The sequence below is a fragment of the Aulonocara sp. 'chitande type north' Nkhata Bay genome, linkage group LG13 (genome assembly GCF_057382095.1).
Source record: "Aulonocara sp. 'chitande type north' Nkhata Bay isolate Kocher_YH1m ecotype deep benthic linkage group LG13, A_spYH_male_GT1.1, whole genome shotgun sequence".
In the NCBI taxonomy this organism is placed as follows: Eukaryota; Metazoa; Chordata; class Actinopteri; order Cichliformes; family Cichlidae; genus Aulonocara; species Aulonocara sp. 'chitande type north' Nkhata Bay.
In genome coordinates, this window is record NC_141356.1 from 34,191,157 (window position 1) to 34,212,077 (window position 20,921).

At 42.7% G+C, this 20,921-nt stretch overlaps 2 protein-coding genes across 2 annotated transcripts in view; both read right to left on the minus strand.

The window, feature by feature from the left end:
- Positions 1-1,220: 1,220 nt before the first annotated feature.
- On the minus strand, positions 1,221-10,874 carry polr1c (RNA polymerase I and III subunit C). Its single transcript, XM_086260143.1, has 9 exons — positions 10,745-10,874; positions 10,353-10,424; positions 9,451-9,558; positions 9,146-9,278; positions 8,482-8,613; positions 8,224-8,376; positions 5,580-5,729; positions 5,364-5,480; positions 1,221-1,545 (listed from the first exon to the last, which is right to left on the minus strand). The coding sequence occupies exons 1-9, from the start codon at positions 10,814-10,816 to the stop codon at positions 1,427-1,429; spliced, it is 1,056 nt and encodes a 351-aa protein (XP_086116269.1). The 5' UTR covers positions 10,817-10,874; the 3' UTR covers positions 1,221-1,426.
- Positions 10,875-14,489: 3,615 nt separating this feature from the next.
- Positions 14,490-20,921, minus strand: part of LOC147316577 (uncharacterized) — a 9,040-nt gene continuing 2,608 nt past the window's right edge. The window contains exon 2 of the mRNA XM_086258151.1: positions 14,490-16,493. Coding sequence (XP_086114277.1) covers positions 15,011-16,486 — 1,476 coding nt within the window. The 5' untranslated portion in view covers positions 16,487-16,493 and the 3' untranslated portion in view covers positions 14,490-15,010. The remainder of the gene's footprint in view (positions 16,494-20,921) is intronic.

A 20,921-nucleotide genomic window follows, 5' to 3' on the forward strand; every position in this document is an offset into this window, starting at 1 on the left:
GTGACGTACGGGACAAATCACGTTCCTTTTCACCTCAATATGGATGTATTGTAATTGGTCCAGCCCAGAGTCGATCATGACCACTCAATCCACCACCTTTCATTGTTTATAACGTTAGAAACAAACAAACAAACAACATCAGCCTACCTGGCAAATGCCCGGTATGCCCGATGGCCAGTCCAGCTGTGCAAAGTATCCACAACTTTTGGACAGTAGTGCATACAGTTGGGTCAATGGTATGTTTTTCATAGTTCTGCCTGTGCGGACCACAATGGTGAATTTGAAATCACACTGTCAAGACGGGACAGAAGTGCACACTTTTAGACTCAAAGGGCTCAACAGAAGTTCTGTAACTGTTTATGAGTTACATTATATACAGTCACCCATTATCACAAGCTCAAACGTAACTGGACAAACTAGTACAATTTTAAATGTAAGGAAAGGTTTTTGTAGTCTAGTCTAGAAAAATATCCCATTTCTTTGCCTTAAGAAAGTCTTTGGTTCGGTTTCCATTTTGCTTTGGGTCGCTATCCATGTAAAGCTCTGTCAGTTTTGTAGCATTTGACTGAAGCAGAGGACATAGTTTTGTGTGTTTCATAATACATCCTGATACTTCTATCACACAATCAATAAGCACTACTGACTTCATCCCACTGTCAACCATACATACCTATGCCATTACACTGCCTCCATCATATTTGATACATGTGGTGTCCAATCAAGAGTTGCTTCTCTCCTCCTCCGTGTCCCTTTTCCCAGCTTAATCTGTCCAAACATTCTTTACCAGAACTGTTTACATGCTTCCTGGTAGTCGGATCTGGGATTCTCCTTCTAGAAAATAAACAGTAATTTCTCTTGATTGCAGATTTTGGCGACGATAAACATACCTCCTTTTACTTTACTAAGTACATCCACTTCTGTGGTCTTCTGGACCTGTTGGCAGCGAGTTCCTTTTTTAACAATGAGTTTGGCATTCTTGCAGTGTTTTTCTCTCTAACTGAGAAGCTCGAAAACAAAATAGATCTCATGGTGGTCTCCTTCATTTGGACTGAAATCTCTTTGGATCTCATATTGTCAGTCAACTGTCCAATTTGGTTTTGAGTCTCTAACGATGGAGAACCGTGCATAAAAATAGCTGTAATTCCTAAACAGTTAATGCTATTTTATTTAGAAAAGAGAAAAAAGTGGAAAGTACTCTGACAGTCAATAATATTAAGATGTTTGTCTTCAATTCAACATTTGTTTAATGGAAAGTATACAAAATACCAGACAAAGCTGTATATACATACTCAGATGATACCAACAAAACACCTGCATTTTGAAATTTCTGTGTACTCTTTATCAGTATAGAATATTTGAACACAGTCATTCCACTGACAGCATAGTAAGAACCGTCCGAGGTCTGACGGGCTGCTCAGTCATCCTTTCATTCCATAGCAGTCGAGTCCAGTTCATTGAGAAACCTCTGACATTTAGCCACGAGGACCTTAATCGCCTCTGTGACTAAGACGTCTGGAGGCAGGATCCCGGTGGATTCCACTGTAACTGTAAAAGAAAAAACATCCATGGGCTAAAATAGTGTAAAGACAGTGATGCACGTATTCACGTATAAGATTGACGAACTGTGCGCTCTGAACAACCACAGACTATACCGTGAGTGCAGCTTGTTTATCTTCACGGAGACGTGGCTAACCGAGCTAACGCCGCAGGCTAACGTAGACCTATGCGGTTTCACATCCGTGAGAGCCGATAGGGACACGCAGGCCAGCGGAAAAAGCAGAGGTGGGGGACTCATTGTCTACGTTAACAACAGATACTGTAACCCTGGACACGTCTCCGTTAAAGTTTCGGTATGCCGTCCGGACCTGGAGCTGCTAGCTGTTAGCTTGCGGCAATATTATCTACCTCGGGAGTTCAGTAATGTGATCTGTGTGTGTGTTTACATCCCTCCGAGGGCCGACGCAACAGCTGCCTGTGAGAAAATACACACAGTCACAGCAAGACTTCAGACACAAAACCCCGAGGCTTTCATTATTATATCTGGAGACTTTAACCATGCCACACTGGATTCTACTCTGGCTGCTTTTCACCAGTTTGTGAATTGTCCCACAAGGAGCAAAAGGACAATTGACCTACTGTATGCTAATGTGAGAGATGCATCCAGAGCCACCTCCCACACCCCTCGTCCAAAGGCAGCCGGTCACAACGCGCTCCATCCGGAGATGGACCCCAGAAAAGGAGGATGCTCTGAGAGACTGCTATGACACCACAGACTGGGATGTGCTCCTGAGCCCACATGGTGAGGACATAGAGGGGGCGACACACTGTCTTACAGACTACCTCAACTTTTGTGTGGACACGGTCGCCCCTGCTAAGACGGTACGGTGTTATCCTAATAACAAACCGTGGGTAACACAGGAAGTCAAAGCTGTCCTCAACATGAAGAAGAAGGCTTTCAGGAGCAAAGTGAAGGAGGAGATGAAAGCAGCACAGCGGGAGGTGAAACGCTGCCTGAGGGAAGCAAAGGACACCTACAGGAGGAAGGTGGAGCAGAAGTTGGAGAGGAACAATATGAGGGAGGTCTGGAATGGTGTGAAAACCATCACAGGCCACAACACCAAGAAAAGCACAGTGGGGGGGACTGTGGAGAAGGCAAACGAACTCAACAACTTCTTCAACAGGTTTGACCAGCCCACAACCCCCCCACCCTCACCTTCACTACAGAGTCCTCTCCCCACTCTCCTGCCTCCCTCGCTTCCCCCCCTTCCTGACACCATGACACCCCCCTCCTCCAATCCCTCTCTCAGCAGCAAGACATCTCCCCCCCTCCCCTCCTCCCAAACATCTCCCAGTGTCACAGTGGATCAGGTCAGGAGGCAACTGAGGAAGCTTCGCCCCAGAAAGGCAGCAGGCCCAGACAAGGTGTGTCCTAGGATGCTTAAGGCGTGTGCTGCTGAACTTGGGGAGCCGCTACAACGAGTCTTCAACCTCAGTCTGCGACTGGGGAGAGTGCCCGCCCTATGGAAGACATCCTGCATCGTCCCGGTCCCCAAAAGGAACCGGCCCAATGAGCTGAATGACTTCCGACCGGTGGCACTGACGTCACATCTTATGAAGACTCTAGAGCGGCTCTTCCTCAACCTCCTCCGACCACAGGTACAACATGCCCAGGACCCACTACAGTTTGCATACAAGGCGGGTGTCGGAGTGGAGGATGCCATCCTGTACCTCCTACACAGAGACCACTCACACCTGGATGGGGGAAAAGGCACAGTCAGGATCCTGTTTCTTGACTTTTCCAGTGCCTTTAATACCATCCGGCCCTGTATGCTTCAGGAAAAACTGAACAGGATGGAGGTGGACCCCTGCCTGGTGGCTTGGATCTCCGACTACCTCACCGACAGACCACAGTACGTCAGGCTGAAGGACATCACGTCTGACACTGTGGTCAGCAGCACAGGAGCACCACAGGGAACTGTGCTGTCCCCTCTTCTCTTCACCCTGTACACCTCTGACTTCTGCTACAACTCTGAATTATGCCATATTCAGAAGTTTGCAGACGACACAGCCATCATGGGGTGTATCTGGGATGATCAGGAAGAGGAGTACAGAAGTCTGGTGAGGAACTTTGTCGCATGGAGTCACACAAACCACCTGCAACTCAACACCTCAAAGACTAAGGAACTGGTTGTGGACTTCGGGAGGTCCAGAGAAGGTCCACTGCCGGTTCAGATAGAGGGGGAGGAGGTGGAGGTGGTCAACAAGTACCTCGGGCTGTGGGTGGACAATAAACTGGACTGGTCATGCAACACAGAGCACCTGTATAAAAAAGCCCAAAGCCGACTGTACTTCCTCAGGAGGCTGAGGTCTTTTAACATCTGCAGGAAGCTCCTGAGGATGTTTTACCAGTCGGTGGTTGCTGGAGTACTTTTCTATGCTGTGGTGTGCTGGGGGAGCAGCACAGCAAAGAGGGACTCATCCAGGCTGGAGAAACTGATCAGGAAGGCTAGTTCTGTGGTCGGCATGAAGCTGGACACTCTGGTGACAGTGGCAGAGAAAAGGACATTAAAGAAACTGATGGACATTATGGACAATGCTGGGCATCCTCTGCACACGGCCATTAACAACCAGAAGAGTCTGTTCAGTGACAGGTTGCTTCTCCCCAAGACAAGAACTAACAGACTTAAAAACTCCTTTGTCCCACACGCCATCAGACTGTTTAACTCCTCTCTGGAGGGGAGAGGGAGGGGAAACAGGAGGACAAAGGAGGGGGGAACAACTAAGCTGTAGTGCCTCTTCACCTCACTGTGCAATACCTTTTGTGCAATACTTTTTGTAAATAGTCAACAGTGCAATAGACTCAATACTTGAAATGTGCAATTCACTTGTATTTTTATTTTTTATTCCTATTTATTCTATTTATCCCCTTTGTATATTTTATTTATATTTGTCTCTGTATTTATATATATGTGTGTGTGTGTGTGTGTGTGTGTGTGTGTGTGTGTGTGTGTGTGTGTGTGTGTGTGTGTGTGTGTGTGTGTGTGTAACTTCTGTCGTTGCTGTGCTTTTTTGGAAGTCGAATTTCCCAGAGGAACCCACCCGAGGGATTAATAAAGTTCTATCCTATCCTATCCTATCCTATCCTTCAAAGTCTGTGCAAGTGTAGAAATTAGTGCTGTCAGCGTTAATCTTGTTAAAATGACGTTTACGCCATAACCGCATTAACGTGGCAAATCTCTGTTAGCAAGTTAGCGCGGATCACCGGCGCTAACGTGTTAACGAGCTAACCGTGCAGCCCCACGGGGTCCTGAGTTATCGCATTCAAAAGATTTTCAGAAAACTCGACCTCTGACCCCTGGCTTTAAGTTTGAGGTCACTGAACTCGTCTGAGGGTTTTAGTAGATGCACCTATGGTATCAATTTCACAACTCTAGGTGAGTAATGCAATCACAAACTTAAGTGTCCACGTCGCCCACCCAGTAGGGTGACTACAACAACCAATCAGCTTATTCTGGCCGAGGGGTAAACACCGAAAAGAACACCGACTAATAATCAGTACAGATATAGTTTAGCATACAAGTGAATGCGCATCTGTCCAACACCAAGACTCATTATCATTTATCATTTCAGGTATGGATTGACCCCTTGAATAAAGCAGCAGTGGTTTCACAACATATAGACTTCAGATTCTTTGAATGCCGCGATCTCTCAAACTGACTCTGTTACAGACTGTGTGTGGAATAAACAAAGAGACAGGGCACTGATTCATGGTTTTAGGAGTGGCTAGGCCACTGTAAAAGGAATATTTGCATTTTTATCAGTGAGTTTGCATGGTGTCTTATAGCAGCTACACATGAACGTACAGATGAAATGGTCTCGCACTCGTCCAAGCTTCACCACATTCTTCAGGTCACTGTGTCGGAGGACTTCCCGGCTGCATGTGTCCAGGCGACTGTTCACAACTTTGGCAACCTTTGTCCCTTAAATACACAAAAAATGTGATAACATTCGCAGCATCAGGTGACTGATTGCAGGTTAATACAATGTAACTTGTTGAATTTAAGTGAAGCCACTCTTACCATTAATATCTTCCAGGTCTATAACTCCTCGTGAGAAGCACTGTTTTAATCGCTCCGCCTTCTCTCCCTCCACCACCTCCAGGAGGGTGATCTCTGGGAGGAGGCGGTAACTCGCTGTGGCCACTGGGGAGAACTTGGCATGGTCTTTGCCTAAACACACAACAGAGGACACACTTTAGCATTAGGCAGCAGAAAATACTGTTTACAGACTATCCCGTTATTTGGACTGATAACATCCAAGTAGTATGTAAACTGCTGCATTCACTTCAGCACATCCTGAAAACATTCCACCCTTAGCTTGAGATGTTTTAGTAGTGCACCAGCCACATACCCAGGGTCACCTGTTAACTCACATTTCATCTTGTACTTGAACTCCCTGCAGCCAGAACGTGATATTATGGAAAAAGTCAGCCACTCCTGTACGCCACCATTTGGTGCACACACCTATCTAAAGCCCTACAAACACACACGCACACACATCTCACTGAAAGTCTCAAAACACAATGGACACATATGGAATTATGTAGTAAACAAAAAAGTGTGAAATAACTCAAAACATGTTTGATATTTTAGGTTCTTCAAAGCAGTCACCCTTTGCTTGGATTACTGCTTGTCACGTATTCCCTGAAATGCTTCTCTTGTCCTGAAGGAGTTCCCAGAGATGCTGAGCACTTGTTGGTCCTTTGGCCTTCACTCTGCGCTCCATCTCATCCCAAACCATCTCCATTGAGTTTAGGTAATTTTGAATAAATCCCCAACAGTGTCACCAGCAAAGCACCCCCCCACCATCACACCCCCTCTCCTCCATGCTTCAGTAGTATGAGGGTCCACACAGATGTCCGTTGGCCAGGCCTTTTTTTGTGACTGTATGTACTCATCTGCTGAGAATTTACATTACAACCCAACAACTATGAATTCAAAGAAATATAACAGGAATTACTATTCAGGAATCTGGCCTCCAGCTGCTCGTGTCGATGTCCGCAGCAAAGTGTAATCCAGGCATTATAGCCGATTCAGTGTTGCCAATTAATGCATGTGCATACACATCTTTGGACTGTGGGAGGGAGCCAGCGTACCTTGAGAGAACCCACACACACAGGAAGAGCATGCAAACTGAGGACGGAGAGCCCCTGACCGACCAGTGGATTCAAACCCAGGAGTTTCAAACCCTAATGGGACCACGTGTATCCCAAACCAATAAAGTGTGACATGGAAGCACTTCAACATATAAAATGTTGTTAAATCAAAGATTGTTTAAAACACTATTGTATAATGTTACTGGAGCCAGATGTAACACATATCCCAATGGTTTGTGTCGGACTGAGAAATTTCTTAATATCAGTTTGATGAAATTAATCTGAAGATGTTTCTAAGCTGCAGATTCTAAGTGTGTGCTTAGAAACCATCAAAGGTTGGATGGCCGACAACTTCCTCCAACCTAATGAAGAAAAGACTGAAGTCCTTGTATGTGCTCCAGACAGACATGTACCTGACATAATGAATGCTCTTGGTCCTCTTTCAACATTTGTGAAACCGTCTATCAGGAACCTCGGGGTAACCTTTGATTCTGCTCCTACCCTGGATGTCCACGTCAAATCTCTGGTTCGGTCCTGCTTCTATCATTTAAGAAGCATTTCTAAATTGAGCCCTACAGTGTCTCATACTGAACTGGAGATTGTTATTCATGCATTCATTTCATCACGATTGGACTACTGTAATTCACTGTTTACATGTCTAAACAAAAACTCCCTGGAGCATCTGCAGATTGTCCAAAATGCTGCAGCAAGGCTTCTGACAAAACATCTAAATGGTAAATAAATGGCCTGTATTTATATAGCGCTTTTCTAGTCCCTAAGGACCCCAAAGCGCTTTACATATCCAGTCATCCACCCATTCACGCACACATTCACACACTGGTGATGGTAAGCTACATTGTAGCCACAGCCACCCTGGGGCGCACTGACAGAGGCGAGGCTGCCGGACACTGGCGCCACCAGGCCCTCTGACCACCACCAGTAGGCAACGGGTGAAGTACTCTCATGTAACACCGTTGCTTATACAGCTGCACTGGCTCCCTGTTGAATTCAGAGTCCACTTTAAGATTCTGGTTCTGACCTTTAAGGCTCTTCAAGAACAAGCACCAGCCTACATCATTGAACTTTTACAGCCCTATGTCCCTAGCAGGTCCCTGAGGTCTTGTGATCAGGGCCTACTTGTTATTCAGTATACAAGACTGAAAAGCAAGGGTGACAGAGCTTTTGCCACTGTGGCCGCCAGACTGTGGACTCTCTTCCTCAGAACTTAAGATCTGCAGACTCAGTGATTACTCTTAAAAAGCAGCTAAAAACATCTTTTTAAAATTGCATTTTGTTAACTTTTGACTGTTTTTTTCTTTTATACCTTGTGAAGCACTTTGTGATCTTTTATCTAGAAATGTGCTATATAAATAAAATTTTACTTACTTACTTACTTACATGTTACATTACCTACTTACTGCAGTGTATTATGAGCATCTCTGTCCAGCCAATAGAAATAATGCATTGTTATTATAATGTAAATAATAATAATAATAATGCTCCTGTTTCTGTTTGCCTGTTTAGTGTCTCTATCTTCAGCACTGCAGCCGCTCAGAGACAAAGCTTACCAATTCCTTTGACACAGTGCATGACAATGTCCAGCTCTTGTCCCGGTCGTAGCTGAGCTATCAGAATGTCATCATGCACAGGCCCAATACAGCAGTCTGCAAACACGTCTGCCTGGTTCCCGATGGGGACCCACTTTATGTCCTTGGAATAAACTATGAGCAGATAAAAGTGGACAGAGCAGATATCTGCAATTAGACAGGAATACTTTTTTTTTACTAGGATATCTGCACCATTTTGTGACACCTAAAAATACCCACCCATGTGGTTTAAGTACAGCTCTCGTGGGTCTGATGAGTCTTTGCTTGCTCTGGGATTCCTGCTGCACTTAATCTTCAGCTGCAGTTGAATTGTGTCTATTTCTGAACCCTCTTCCTCTGCAGACTCCTCCCCTAAAAAAACCAAAGCAGCATTTTAGACATGTTGCTTAACATGCTGCACATCATCACTGTTAAATCAAGTGCAGGAGACACTGGAAATTTGCAGCTCATGAAATTATAAAAAGTGATTATTTAGTCTTTCAGTCACAGCACAAACCTGCGGACAGATGGCTGACTCCACATTCACGTGGAGTCACAGCTTTTTCCCCACCAAGCACAGCTACAGGACGAGATGTGTTCTAAAGGTACTAATGCTCATAACGCATGAATGAACGAGGCAACTAGAACATGGCATAAGTAGGAAGCAGGCATGACCTCTCCGTCATATCTGTTTCAGATGCTCAGTACAACTGAGGTCAGGCTCATTGTCAAGTTTCAGTTTCTGCAGCACAGCAGGAAAACTGTCTTTATTCTTAGACTTATGACTAAGCAAGATGTTATCTAAACCGGCACTTTGTCACATGACAAGAAGATGACACAGTGGGATAAAATGAGCATTGGTGTCAACTGCCTTATGGGTGAGTGGTTCAATATGATGCTTTACCAGTGTTTCTGTACTCAAACAGACGAGGGTCAGCTTTGATGGGGATGAGGCCTAATCTGTGGGCCAGGACTTCGTCTTGGACAATGGAGGTATTACTATAGATGAACACCTTTTCTGTAGCCATAGTAGGCACCTAAAAAAAATTAAATAATAATTAGCAGCTTTCAAAATATATTTGCATAAAATGAATAAACTAAATGCCTAAATTCACAAAATGTACACGTTCTTCATCAACCAAAGTCCCTCACATAATGAAAGTTCAAGACCAGGTCTGAAACCGTAGTGACACAACAAAACAAGCTCACCTCTGCCAGTAAGATCCTTCTGAAGGCATTGGCAATGGCTGCATCAATCCCCACCATGTCGAACTCCATACTGTTTTCATCCAGATGCACGACATCGATTCTGAAGTTCTGCAAAGAAACAGGAGAGTTCCATTTCTATTTAGAATCGCACGCATTTGTTAAAGGCACAAGTCAAGCACTGGTCTTATTTAGCACGTTAGTCACTCTAGTCTGTACACATCTTTGTCCAAATACACATTCAATACTTTTTACTGGTGGACAGACAAATGTAAGGAAAAGGCAGGTGACTAACATAACCTAAAGGTGCTGCTGGCGTCGAATCAGGCCAGGAATGATGCTTAGAGTAATTATGACCCTGTGGTGTGTTAAAAGCAGTACTTTGGTTAAATGCTTTAAGTTACTACTGAACGGCTGCACTTCAGCCGCATCTCGATTACTTGATTAAAAATGAAATGTGGTGGTATGCATAGGTGAAATTACAAATCTGTTGCTGTGCAAACATTTAGGGGTGGCTGTAGCTCAGGTGGCAGAGCAGGTCAGCCACTAATCAGAAGGTCGGTGGTTCGATCCCAGGCTGCCTCCTGGCTGCATGCCAAATATCCTTGGGCAAGATACTAACCCCGTGTTTGCCTACTGGTGGCGCCAGTGTCCAGCAGCCTCGCCTCCGTCAGTGCACCCCAGGGCGGCTGTGGCTACAATGTAGCTGCCATCACCAGTGTGTGAATGGGTGGATGACTGGATGTAGTGTGAAGCGCTTTGGGGTCCTTAGGGACTAGAAAAGCGCTATACAAATGCAGGCCATTTATACACATTTTGGAAAAGCCATGTGAGATTTACAGAAGAAAACTGATGACATTCGTCCTCCCAGCGTTTACAGGGCCACCGCAGTGACAACATTTTACCTTTTGAAATTTCTCCACGTTCCAAGTGTCGTCATATCCGGGGTAGTTTCCAGGGAAATCCGTAGTATGAACCTAAGAGCAACAGATAAATAATGGCTGAGAGTAATAAGAGACAACAACAGCACACAGGTCCACAAGTATGATCAGACACATTCTGTCGGGGATACCTAGTTTGGCACGACACCGGCAGGTGATACTACTAGTGAATAATCAACGCAGAAACACATTCTGCTTTCACCTCCTTGTTGTATATTATAATAAGTGCTCATTAAGTAATATTAATGCAGTCCGTGTCAAACACGCGTATCAGTTAAAGCGTGTCAGTCAGAGCCTCACTACCCCACAGAGGACATGCTGTACGTCTCCAAATCCACGATCACAGCCGCACTTACATTCGTCACACCAAATTCTCCCAATATTACTCGATTCCGAATTTCTTCCACGTTCTCCATGCGGGCTGCCATTTTGCCGAGTGGGCGGGGAGTCTTTGGCTCCGCCCGCACCTCCTTTACGGTACAGTAGTGGTTCTCTCCTCTCCATCAGCAGCTGTATGAATCAGGGGGTTTCTCTCTAATATGCACGCGGAGAAATTTGGCTCTTATACGGGAGACAAGATCAAAATTGCAGCATCGGGTGTTTTTCACAGTATGCTCATACTGCAGTGTTCATGGACTTTGCGCCAGTTCACACTGAGTGATGAATAAAAACTGCAGTCATTCGTCAGTAGCACTCAGAGGCACTGTGTGGTTATCGGTGATGAATAATCAGTTCTTTGTGGTTGATATGGTGGTGATAGACGCAAAGGCCAACATCAAGCACTCAGCCTACGAAAAAGAACTCGGTGGGATAAACTGTGCATTGAGTAAAAGTCAGTCGTTTAAAAATGATCTAGTTTCAAGTCTTGATTTCCGCTTTAGTTTTTGGCGTCTCCCCCATCCTTATTTCATGATTTGGTTTGGTCCAGGTGCACGCGCTCCTAGCTGATGCTGAGAGCTAGAAGGGGGTGCTTGTTTTTGTCCTTTTATTCAACATGTAATTGGTGCAGGCAGACCCTTTTTAAAAATCACTTCATCTGACGACCTGCTGCCAGGCCAAACCTCTGGCTCAGCTGTCCGGCTCTGCGTATACACTCCTGAAATCTGAAGAAGTAGGTGAGATTTTTTGTGTTAAAAAAGTGTCAGATTAATAATAAATAATAATAATAATACATTTTATTTAAATAGCGCCTTTCAAAGCACCCAAGGACACTGTACAACAGATAAAAACTGGAAATATACACAATGATAAAAATAGAAGATAAAGTTAAAACATACAGAAATTTAAGAATAGGCAATTTTAAACAGATGAGTTTAACACATTTTAGTTGCCTTTACCGTGTTAAATAATAATAATATATTAATATATGTATATATATATATATATATATATAGTTTAATTATCATTAACAATATTAAAAAGTTAAATAAAATGGCTTGCACATGTCTCATCAATCTTACACAAAATCAAAAAAAAACAAAAACTATTTATCTCTGCAAAATATTGATCCATGTCTGCTCAGTGTTATATTTTTAGGGCCGGAGCCTTACACTATGGACCAGGGTTTTGACTTATCCAGGTAACATCAGGGTTAACCCTGGGTAAATTGCCATGGTAACCTGTTCTGGAGTAGGTTTGAAATCATTGCCTACTGACCAATCAATTCTCCAGAAAATAGTGTCACCATTCCATGTCTGACAGAGTATTAGGGGCACATTAAGTTAAACAAAAAGTGTTAATTTTCAGATTAAAGATGGAATTTTGAGATTAAACTTAAAATACTATTTTGAGAAAAAAGTTGAAATGTGGAGACTGCAGTTGTCATTTTAAGCCAGGGCTGTCGAACTGCAGGCCTCGAGGCCCGGTGCCCTGCAGGTTTTAGATATCACCGTGGGTCACCACACCTGAATCAGATGATTAGTTCATTAACAGGCTTCTGGAGAAGTTCAAGAGGAGGTTGCTGAGGAGGTCATTTAGCCATTTAAATCAGCTGTGTTGGATCAAGGACACATCTAAAACCTGCAGGACACCGGCCCTCGAGGCCTTGAATTTGACTCCCCTGCTCTAGAAAATGCCATGCATAGACGTCGTCATCTATTGTATTGGGTCTTGTGATACAACATACATCGTGTTTATTGCTTGAGGGTGTAAACCATCATTATCCTTGCGTCTGTCCAATGCCAGGTATTTCATTTTGTACACAGTCGTGTGTTCTTCCTTCTGACCAGATGCAGCTTTCTGCAATCTTTTCAAAGCTCTTACAAGGAAATTATTTCCTTCTAACTAAAAACAATTCTGAAGTATGATCACAAACTCATGTACACAAAGCGTTTTCTAGAAGGCTTTAATCTCCACATTTCAACTTTACTCTCAAAATATTATTTTGAAGTTAATCTAGAAATTTTGAATCTAATCTCATAATGATCAATAATATATATTTTTTCTTAATGTGGTCCTAATATTCCTTTGTATCCCTCGGACCTCTGTGCTCAAACAGCAGGAGGGCCTGAAGTTTAATAATACCATGTAATGTCTTTATGTTTCCCTGGATCTGGATCTGGTCTTTTATCAGTTCCCAGAGTCAGAACCAGACACGGAGAAGCTGCATTCAGCTTTTATGCTCCTTATATCTGGAACAAACTCCCAGAACGCCTCAGATCAGCTGAAACACTCAGTTTATTTAAATCCAGGTTGAAGACTCACCTGTTCTCAGCTGCATTTGAATAAAGCACCAAATCCACACTTTAAGCTTAAATTTCAAAACTTACATTTAACTACTGATTTTATCTACTGTTCTGATTTTATCTGTTTTGATTTTATATACTGTTGTTTGTTTGTTTGTTTGTTTGTTTGTTAGTTAATTAGTTAGTTTATTTGCTTGTTTTAATCAATTTTAAATCATGCTTTTTATTTGTTCTTGTTTCTAATGTCTCTGTAAAGCACTTTGAATCACCTTGTTGTTGAATTGTGCTATACAAATAAACTTGCCTTGCCTTGCCTTGCCTAAAGAGCATCTGCAACAAATAATAAATAATGTAGATTTTTAATGCAATGCTTTCTCTGTTAGCAGCAAACATTGCAATATTTTTATTGTTCTATAAGCTTTCATATCAGATCCTGAAACAGGACATCTGCTATGTACTTGCACAACTTCTATCAAATTTGCACTATGTTTGAATTGTGTTTTTATATGTAATCTTTACTCTTGAACCATAAACAGCAGAGTCTGTAGATAAAGAAGTAAAAACTAAAACTGTTGGGAACGTGTGTTATAGATTCTCGTGGAGTTTTTTGTTAATCGGTCACATTTATAGTTCACCTTGTAATCGGAAGGTTGCTGGTTCGAGCCCCGGCTCGGACAGTCTCGGTCGTTGTGTCCTTGGGCGAGGCACTTCACCCGTTGCCTACTGGTGGTGGTCAGAGGACCCGGTGGCGCCAGTGTCCAGCAGCCTCGCCTCTGTCAGTGCGCCCCAGGGTGGATGTGGCTACAATGTAGCTGCCATCACCAGTGTGTGAATGTGTGTGTGAATGGGTGGATGACTGGATGTAGTGTGAAGCGCTTTGGGGTCCTTAGGGACGAGTAAAGCGCTGTACAAATACAGGCCATTTACCATTTTACTTTGATCTGTGACAAACTGACGTGATTTCCACATCTCCTTTATCAGGTTGTGGGACTGTATTTAAATTAATTAAAATCTTATTGTGTATTGTATCCTTTTTACAAAAGTGTTGCATTTTATTGGTATATGCTTTTGATCTTCACAATTTTTTCTTTTTTTTTATAAATCACAGTTTGATAACATCTCTGAGAAGGTGGCACTCATAGGGATCATTTTCTGTAGAAGGGTCATATGATGTGAACTCGCAGGGGAAACGCTGGGTTAACTTGATGAGTTGATAACCTTCACTCACTGTGTTTTACACACCACTGTGCAGTTAATCGTGAGTTATTATTATATTAAGATATGGGGAACTTCAGGCATTTTTCATTCATGAAACACTCTTAATAAAAGGTAGAGATTCAGTTCAACAGCTAGAACTAGATTAGATGAAAACATTGACAATTTTAATGACCAATAAAAATGCAGCATTAAAGAGGTGAAACGTGGAAGTTTTAGCAGTTTCCCAGAGAACTGTCATGGAGTCTGTTAACTCCAAAAGAATGAATGCTATTTAGACGTTGGTACTGTACTGTTTGTGCAAAACTGGCAGTGAAAAGAGATGTTGACTGAGCTAAACACCAATTTAATTAACAGTAATAGTGCACAGAAGCATATTATGGACTACTGATGAATGATGTCTGCATCCACTGAGAGAGAAATAGAATATGTCCCTGGGTAATATTTCACTGAGAAATGATGGAACAAAAATTTGTTGTTTTTTGTTTTATTTCTTTTTAACATTTTCTTTGTCATAGTGATCTTTAATCATTATCAGGCTTTCATAATCTTTACAATATTTGAATAAGGATCACTTTCTGAAAAGTTTTTCCATTCAATTTGGTATAGAGGTTTGTCTTATAAGAATGCAGTATCATCCAGACATTTGAGGTTGACGCTATGAGCAGACCTTGTGGCTACTAAGCACAGTGTTCAGGTCCTGTTCATCTGTCAGGTGCTCAGTTAATCAACAGCTGCAGAGCTGCAACTGCAGCAAGCCGGAGATTGGAGGTAGCCCATCATCCTTCTTTTTCTGTAACAGCCAGCATTCCTGACTTGCTGGGAGGGGTTGGGGTTTTGCTGTGAGAGCTTGGCCGCACGGTTTGCTGTCTCCTTGATCTGCAGCTCAAGGTGTTTCTGGATGGCGAGACCCAGCTCCTCAGGGTCCACGGAGGCCCCATAGACCTCCCATGTCATCCCTTCTGCATCCCACTTCACTTCCTTGACTGGGGACTTAGGTGCACCACTTGCTTTTTTGTCTCTGTCGCTGTCAGTCTGGCTAGAAGACATCTTACTCTTGTTAGCTTCTGCCAGATAGATCTGAGGGAACACATGAGAACCGGTGGTCTGATTTGTCTGCACCCCGATATCTCTCAGAACTTTTTGGGCTGTCATAGTTCCCATGTCACGCGTTGTGATTCTTTCTTGGCCAGTTGTCGTACTGCACCAGTCATCTTTACCTAAGTGTTTTTGGGAGCATTGTGGGCCAGTACCAGGTGGCTGTGAACTAATCCAGGAGCAGCTCAGATTGCAGCAACGCAGCAAATGTTTGGCATCTAAGCCAGTCTCACTAACAGAGGAGAAGAGGCGAGGCAGTGTAAGGTGGTTTCCTGCTGAAGAAGGTGGTACTGGAGGCTGGATACTGGAGTCTGCCAGACGTGGCAGCATCTGCGAGGGGGCTGGAATAGGCTGAGGATGGCAGTAGGCAGCAAATGTATCCTCAAAATTGGCATGGTGGATATAGGAGCTGCAACAGTGTGGCTTGTCACATTTAGTGGAAAGAGGGCCGCCTTCTCCTTGACACTGCGCTTTGATATCTGCGTCATCAGATGAGATACAGAGACCTCTCCTCTGAGGATGCTGTAAGCTACAGTCTCCACTGCAAATAGTGGTAACAGTGTTGCACTGATGTAGCTGCATGGGCTGCTTGCAAGCCATCATGGAGTGAGTCTCAGCCTCTTGGACGCTTGCATCTCTGCTGTGGAAAGCAATTTCAGTTTTCGCCAAAGGCAAAGTGTCCGAGTGACTCCTGTGAACAATCAGGGTGGCCAGCTTCACATTCTGCTCTGTTCTGATGGTCTCAGGATAATTAGTGTTTGTATTCACAACTATCTCATCATTGTCTGAAAGTGTTTCTGTCACAACTGGACGAAGTGGGTGATTTGAAGCCATGATGAGCGGGAAGTGTTCAGATGGGCTTTGTTGGTGTTTAGCGGTTTCTGTTGCAGTAGGAGTTGAATGACATTGTTCTTCACAGATTTCACTGGGGGATTTCTCCTGGCAGTTGTAACATGGTCGTTGAGGCAGTCCAGAGGGTGATGTTACTTGTGTAGGTGTCTCTGTGGTGTCAAAGACGGACTGGTTGGAAAAAATAGGCTGCAGTGGAATAGTTCCTCCCATTGGATGCAGCTCTGACATGGGACGCCCTGCCTCTGCCATGGAAGGCCTTTAGGAAGAAATACAACATATTGTGTAGGTGACAGCACAGATACAACAGAGCAGAAAACAGAATAATAAATGCATACTTTAATACTGCATTCATTATTTAATTCAATAGAAATACTAATACTTATTTGTTCACAATAGTGAATTGTGATGTATTTTCCAGCTGACAAGATGAATTTATTGTAATCATTTGCAAAAAATAAGCACAGTCCACAAATGACTGTTTTTAAAATAGCTACAGTGCTACATGGTGCTGTAGTAACATAAATCATTACAAATTTTCAGTGTTTACCCAATTTTTAATAAACCACCATGGACTTGTACACTAGAAGGACAGTGCATATGTTGAACAAAGTTGAAGACGGAGCTGCAAACAGGAGGAAACGAGGAAGACCACAAAAAAGATCCATGGCTGTAGTGAAGGAGGACATGCAAACGGTTGGTGTGCCAGAGAAGAATGGTAAGGATAGGGTGAAAGGAAGGCAGATGACCTGCTGTGGTGACCGTTCTAAGGCTTGCACATGCTATGCTCATTGTGAGCAATCCTTTAACCTCCAACCTGCCACCAGCTAAAGGTTTTTCCAATGTTTCTTTAAACTACTGTAAATCTTGAACAGTTTGTGCAATCTTAAAAATTCCAATGGTTTCTGAAAGGAGCGACTCAGTGCTTTTCATTCATTAAGTCATTAAGGTAATCACAAGCACAGCGCCACAGCAGCATCAGGAAGATGAAGGTCGAAAGAGAGTGCGAAGGAGTTATACAGAAAACTGACATTATGTTTGACATTTTGTTTTTGCTGTGTTTTTCATGTTTCGTGCCAAGTTTTTTGTATTTTTGTTATTTTAAATTTTACTTATCACCTATCAGCAAACGTGCACTGCCCAGCCTTCTTCCAGCACCTGAAAAAGCAGGGATTTGAGGCTTGTAGAACAGTGCAGAGTGGGTTGATTATCCACTCGGGAAAATGTGCAGAGATGTTTTAGGGTTAGGGTTAAGTTAAAAAGGAGCACACAGAACCAGGCTGAATAACAACAACCCACATTCATCAAGAATCTAATATGGGATCATATTGGTGACAGCACTTGGAACCATAAGGCAACAGGAAATAAACTAGACTCTGCCTGTGACTCACTCTTTCTCCTTCCATCTCCTCTGATCCATCACTCTCCACTTGCTGTCCATCTGACAACAAGGCACAATTTGCTATTGCACTGATCTATTACTTAATTATCCACACTTAAACTCGTTTCACCTAATCCATGATAAAGTAATGACAGAAGAATGTTATAGAACCAAAGCACTGCAGTTGTGTTTATTATTGTTTTTATAGTTGAGTAATAACTTAAAAAAATCTATACACAAACACACACACGGACATACAATGAGATTTTATACGTTCTCCACAATACTGTATATACTATGGCCACAATAAAAACTGATCCACAATCTTTTCCTTATTATTTATTCCTAGTGATATAATAATAATAATAATAATAATAATAGCAAAAAAATTAAGTCATACATATAAAATAATGTATTTATGATAATTCAGTTTGTTTGACTATTCACTCTGTGCAGGCAGAAAACTTATTAAATGTTTAAACTGTAGAAATAGAATCATTTTGCTGCTGTAAAATCAGCATTTTGTCATATTTGAAATATAAATCTAATATATTCTGTTTCTTAATTATTTTCTTTAAAACAGAATCTGTGTGTGTGTGTTCTTACTATCATAATTATAATGCACATTAGATGCTTATTAGATGCCCCGCGACTATGTGCTCCACAAATTATTTATGACCAGTGTTGGGTGTAACGCGTTACTGTAATTAAGTTACTTTTCCACTGAAAGAGTAGAGTAACTGATTACTGTTCATTTTTAGGTATTTCAATTACAGTTACTTACAATGTACTTGCGTTACATGGTAAAATAATTAAACTGGCTGAATATTTCATTTCAATCATTTGTCTTCTAAACGTAGAAGTAAACTCTGCCGCTTTAACATGGCTGTAGTGCAGCTGCGCGTCATTTCACACCGGTTTGCTGCACAGTCGTTTTCTACAGCGGAAGCTGTCGGACTGAAGCGAGTGGCTGTTTTTTGAGGTGGACATATTCCCGTCTCTTCACTTTTCTGAAACGAGCAGACAAGAACATTACAGTAATATGTAAAAACTATGGGCTGCTGTTCATAGCACGAGTCATCTACTGAAGCGCCTGACACGGAGCATAGACGAACACTTCTGAGCGATCCTTGTTCATCATCCATGGATAACACCGCGGCAACTCCCGCTAGGCAGCAAAACCTGATTTTACTTCAGCAGCGCAGAAAGCGTCTGAAGGTGAGCTTAAAAACGACTGCAGGCTACACTGTGGAAGAGATGCTGCCGCTGCGTACTGCAGAGTCTCCGTCTTTATTCATTATTTAAAGAGTTTAATTTCTATCGTCTGCCACTCGAGGTTTAGAGGGATTCTAAGAAGTATTTGGTTAAATTACTTATTTAGTAATTAAGTTACTTTTCTGACACAGTAATTAGATAAGTATTTAAAATACAATATTGACTAAGTAATTAGTAATGAATTACTTTTTTAAAGTAACTTACCCAACACTGGTTATAACTATAGAATAAATAGTGTTTCTCGCTCATTTCTCATATCTAGTGGTATTTTCACATACAAGCTTGGAATATTTCCTCATTAGAGAAATTAGTTTTCATCCCCTAAAGCTAGACTTGGTAACCTGGGAGGGATTGCCAAGGCAACTGCCTCTGGCCACTTTTGCCACTGCCTGCCACAAAGTAATAGACCACCCCAAATCTTCCTTAGATTAGATCCACAAGGCAGGCTCCCAGTATTTCTGCTCTGTGTGAGGTTACTTGGTTATATTATCTCCATAACGGTCATCTGATGAGAACCATTCATCAATCCAGCCACCTTTCAGAAAAGCTATTTTCTGCTGCTTGACCAGCAAACTGACAGCTTCACTTTCACACTCAGCTCTCGCTTCACTACAGTGTAGAGCCTGATCATCGAGCTCCCTCCCTAGAACCGGCTCCAGGATAGGGCCTCATCCTCCCTTTAACCCTAACCAGTTGCAGCAGATGGCCACCGATTCTTAAGTCTGGTTCTGCCTGATGTTTCTTCCTGTGAAAAGCAAGGGGGGTCATCTGACTGTTGGACGTTTTTCTGTTTTCACGCAATTATTGTGCGACCTTTCCCCCCTTAAATAGTTTAGAAATTCAATTCAGTTTAATTGAATAAACCCTATTTGGGCAGGATAGACTGGTCCCTTGATTCAATTCTTTTTATAGGTGTCGGGTGAAGCACTCCGTCTTATCCAGGACACAGAACTGTAAAATAATCACTTTAGGGCTAAAAAAATGTTGAATAAACAGAAAGCGTATTAACACTGGCACCTTGAATGTCTTTCCAAGTCATTCCAGCCAACTTTCACCCTTGAGTATAGAGCAATAAATAATATAAAACCATAAATTTTGTTTGTACACACCCAGTCAAAAGTTTGGACACACCTTCCTGTTTAATAGTTCTTGACTTTCAATACTTGTGAGCCTGTCAGGGTTCATTGGTGGAATTTCTTGCCTTCTTAATGGAGTCGGGACCATGAGTTGTGTTGTGTAGAAGTCAGTAAACAGCTGACAGCCCTATTTGACGGTTGTTAGAATTAATATTTTGGCAAGAACTGCAAAAACCATCAAGTGCTATGAAGAAACCGACTCACACAAGGACGCCCCGGGAATGGAAGAGCAAGAGTCACCTCTGCTGCTGAGGATAATTCATACGAGTCACCAGCCTTTGTGTTTAGTTGGACCTTCATTTATTTTTCAACAGCACAATGACCCCAAACACAACTCCAGGCTGTGTGAGGGCTATTTTTCCAACAAGGAGAGTGGAGTGCTGCGGCAGATGGCTTGGCCTCCACAGTCACCTGACATAAACTTAGTAGAGATGGTTTGGGATGAGATGGAGCGCAGAGTGAAGGCAAAAGGACCAACAAGTGCTCAGCATCTCTGAACTCCTTCAAGACTGCTGGAAAACCATTTCAGGTGACGACCTCATGAAGCTCATGGAGAGAAGGCCATTGAATGAGAAGGCGTGTCCACATTTTTGACTTGTAGTGTAAATCTACTGGTGATGGATACACCAAGAGGGTTGTCTTTTATCTCTTATTGTTCTCCACATATAGGTTCAGAAAGGTTTGGTGTTTGAAGGCAAATTCATAATAATAAAAACCGTAAAAAACGAATAAAAACCGGAGAATTTGTCCTTGGTTACTTCCTGCCTCTGCTTTCATCCTTTCTCTCTATCCAAAGACCTGCGGCATTCAGCTCTGTGCAAGGTGAGCCTCTTCATTAGTTTATGGTGGTGTTTTTAATTTGTTATATTGTACATCTTGTTGAGGGAGTTCATGT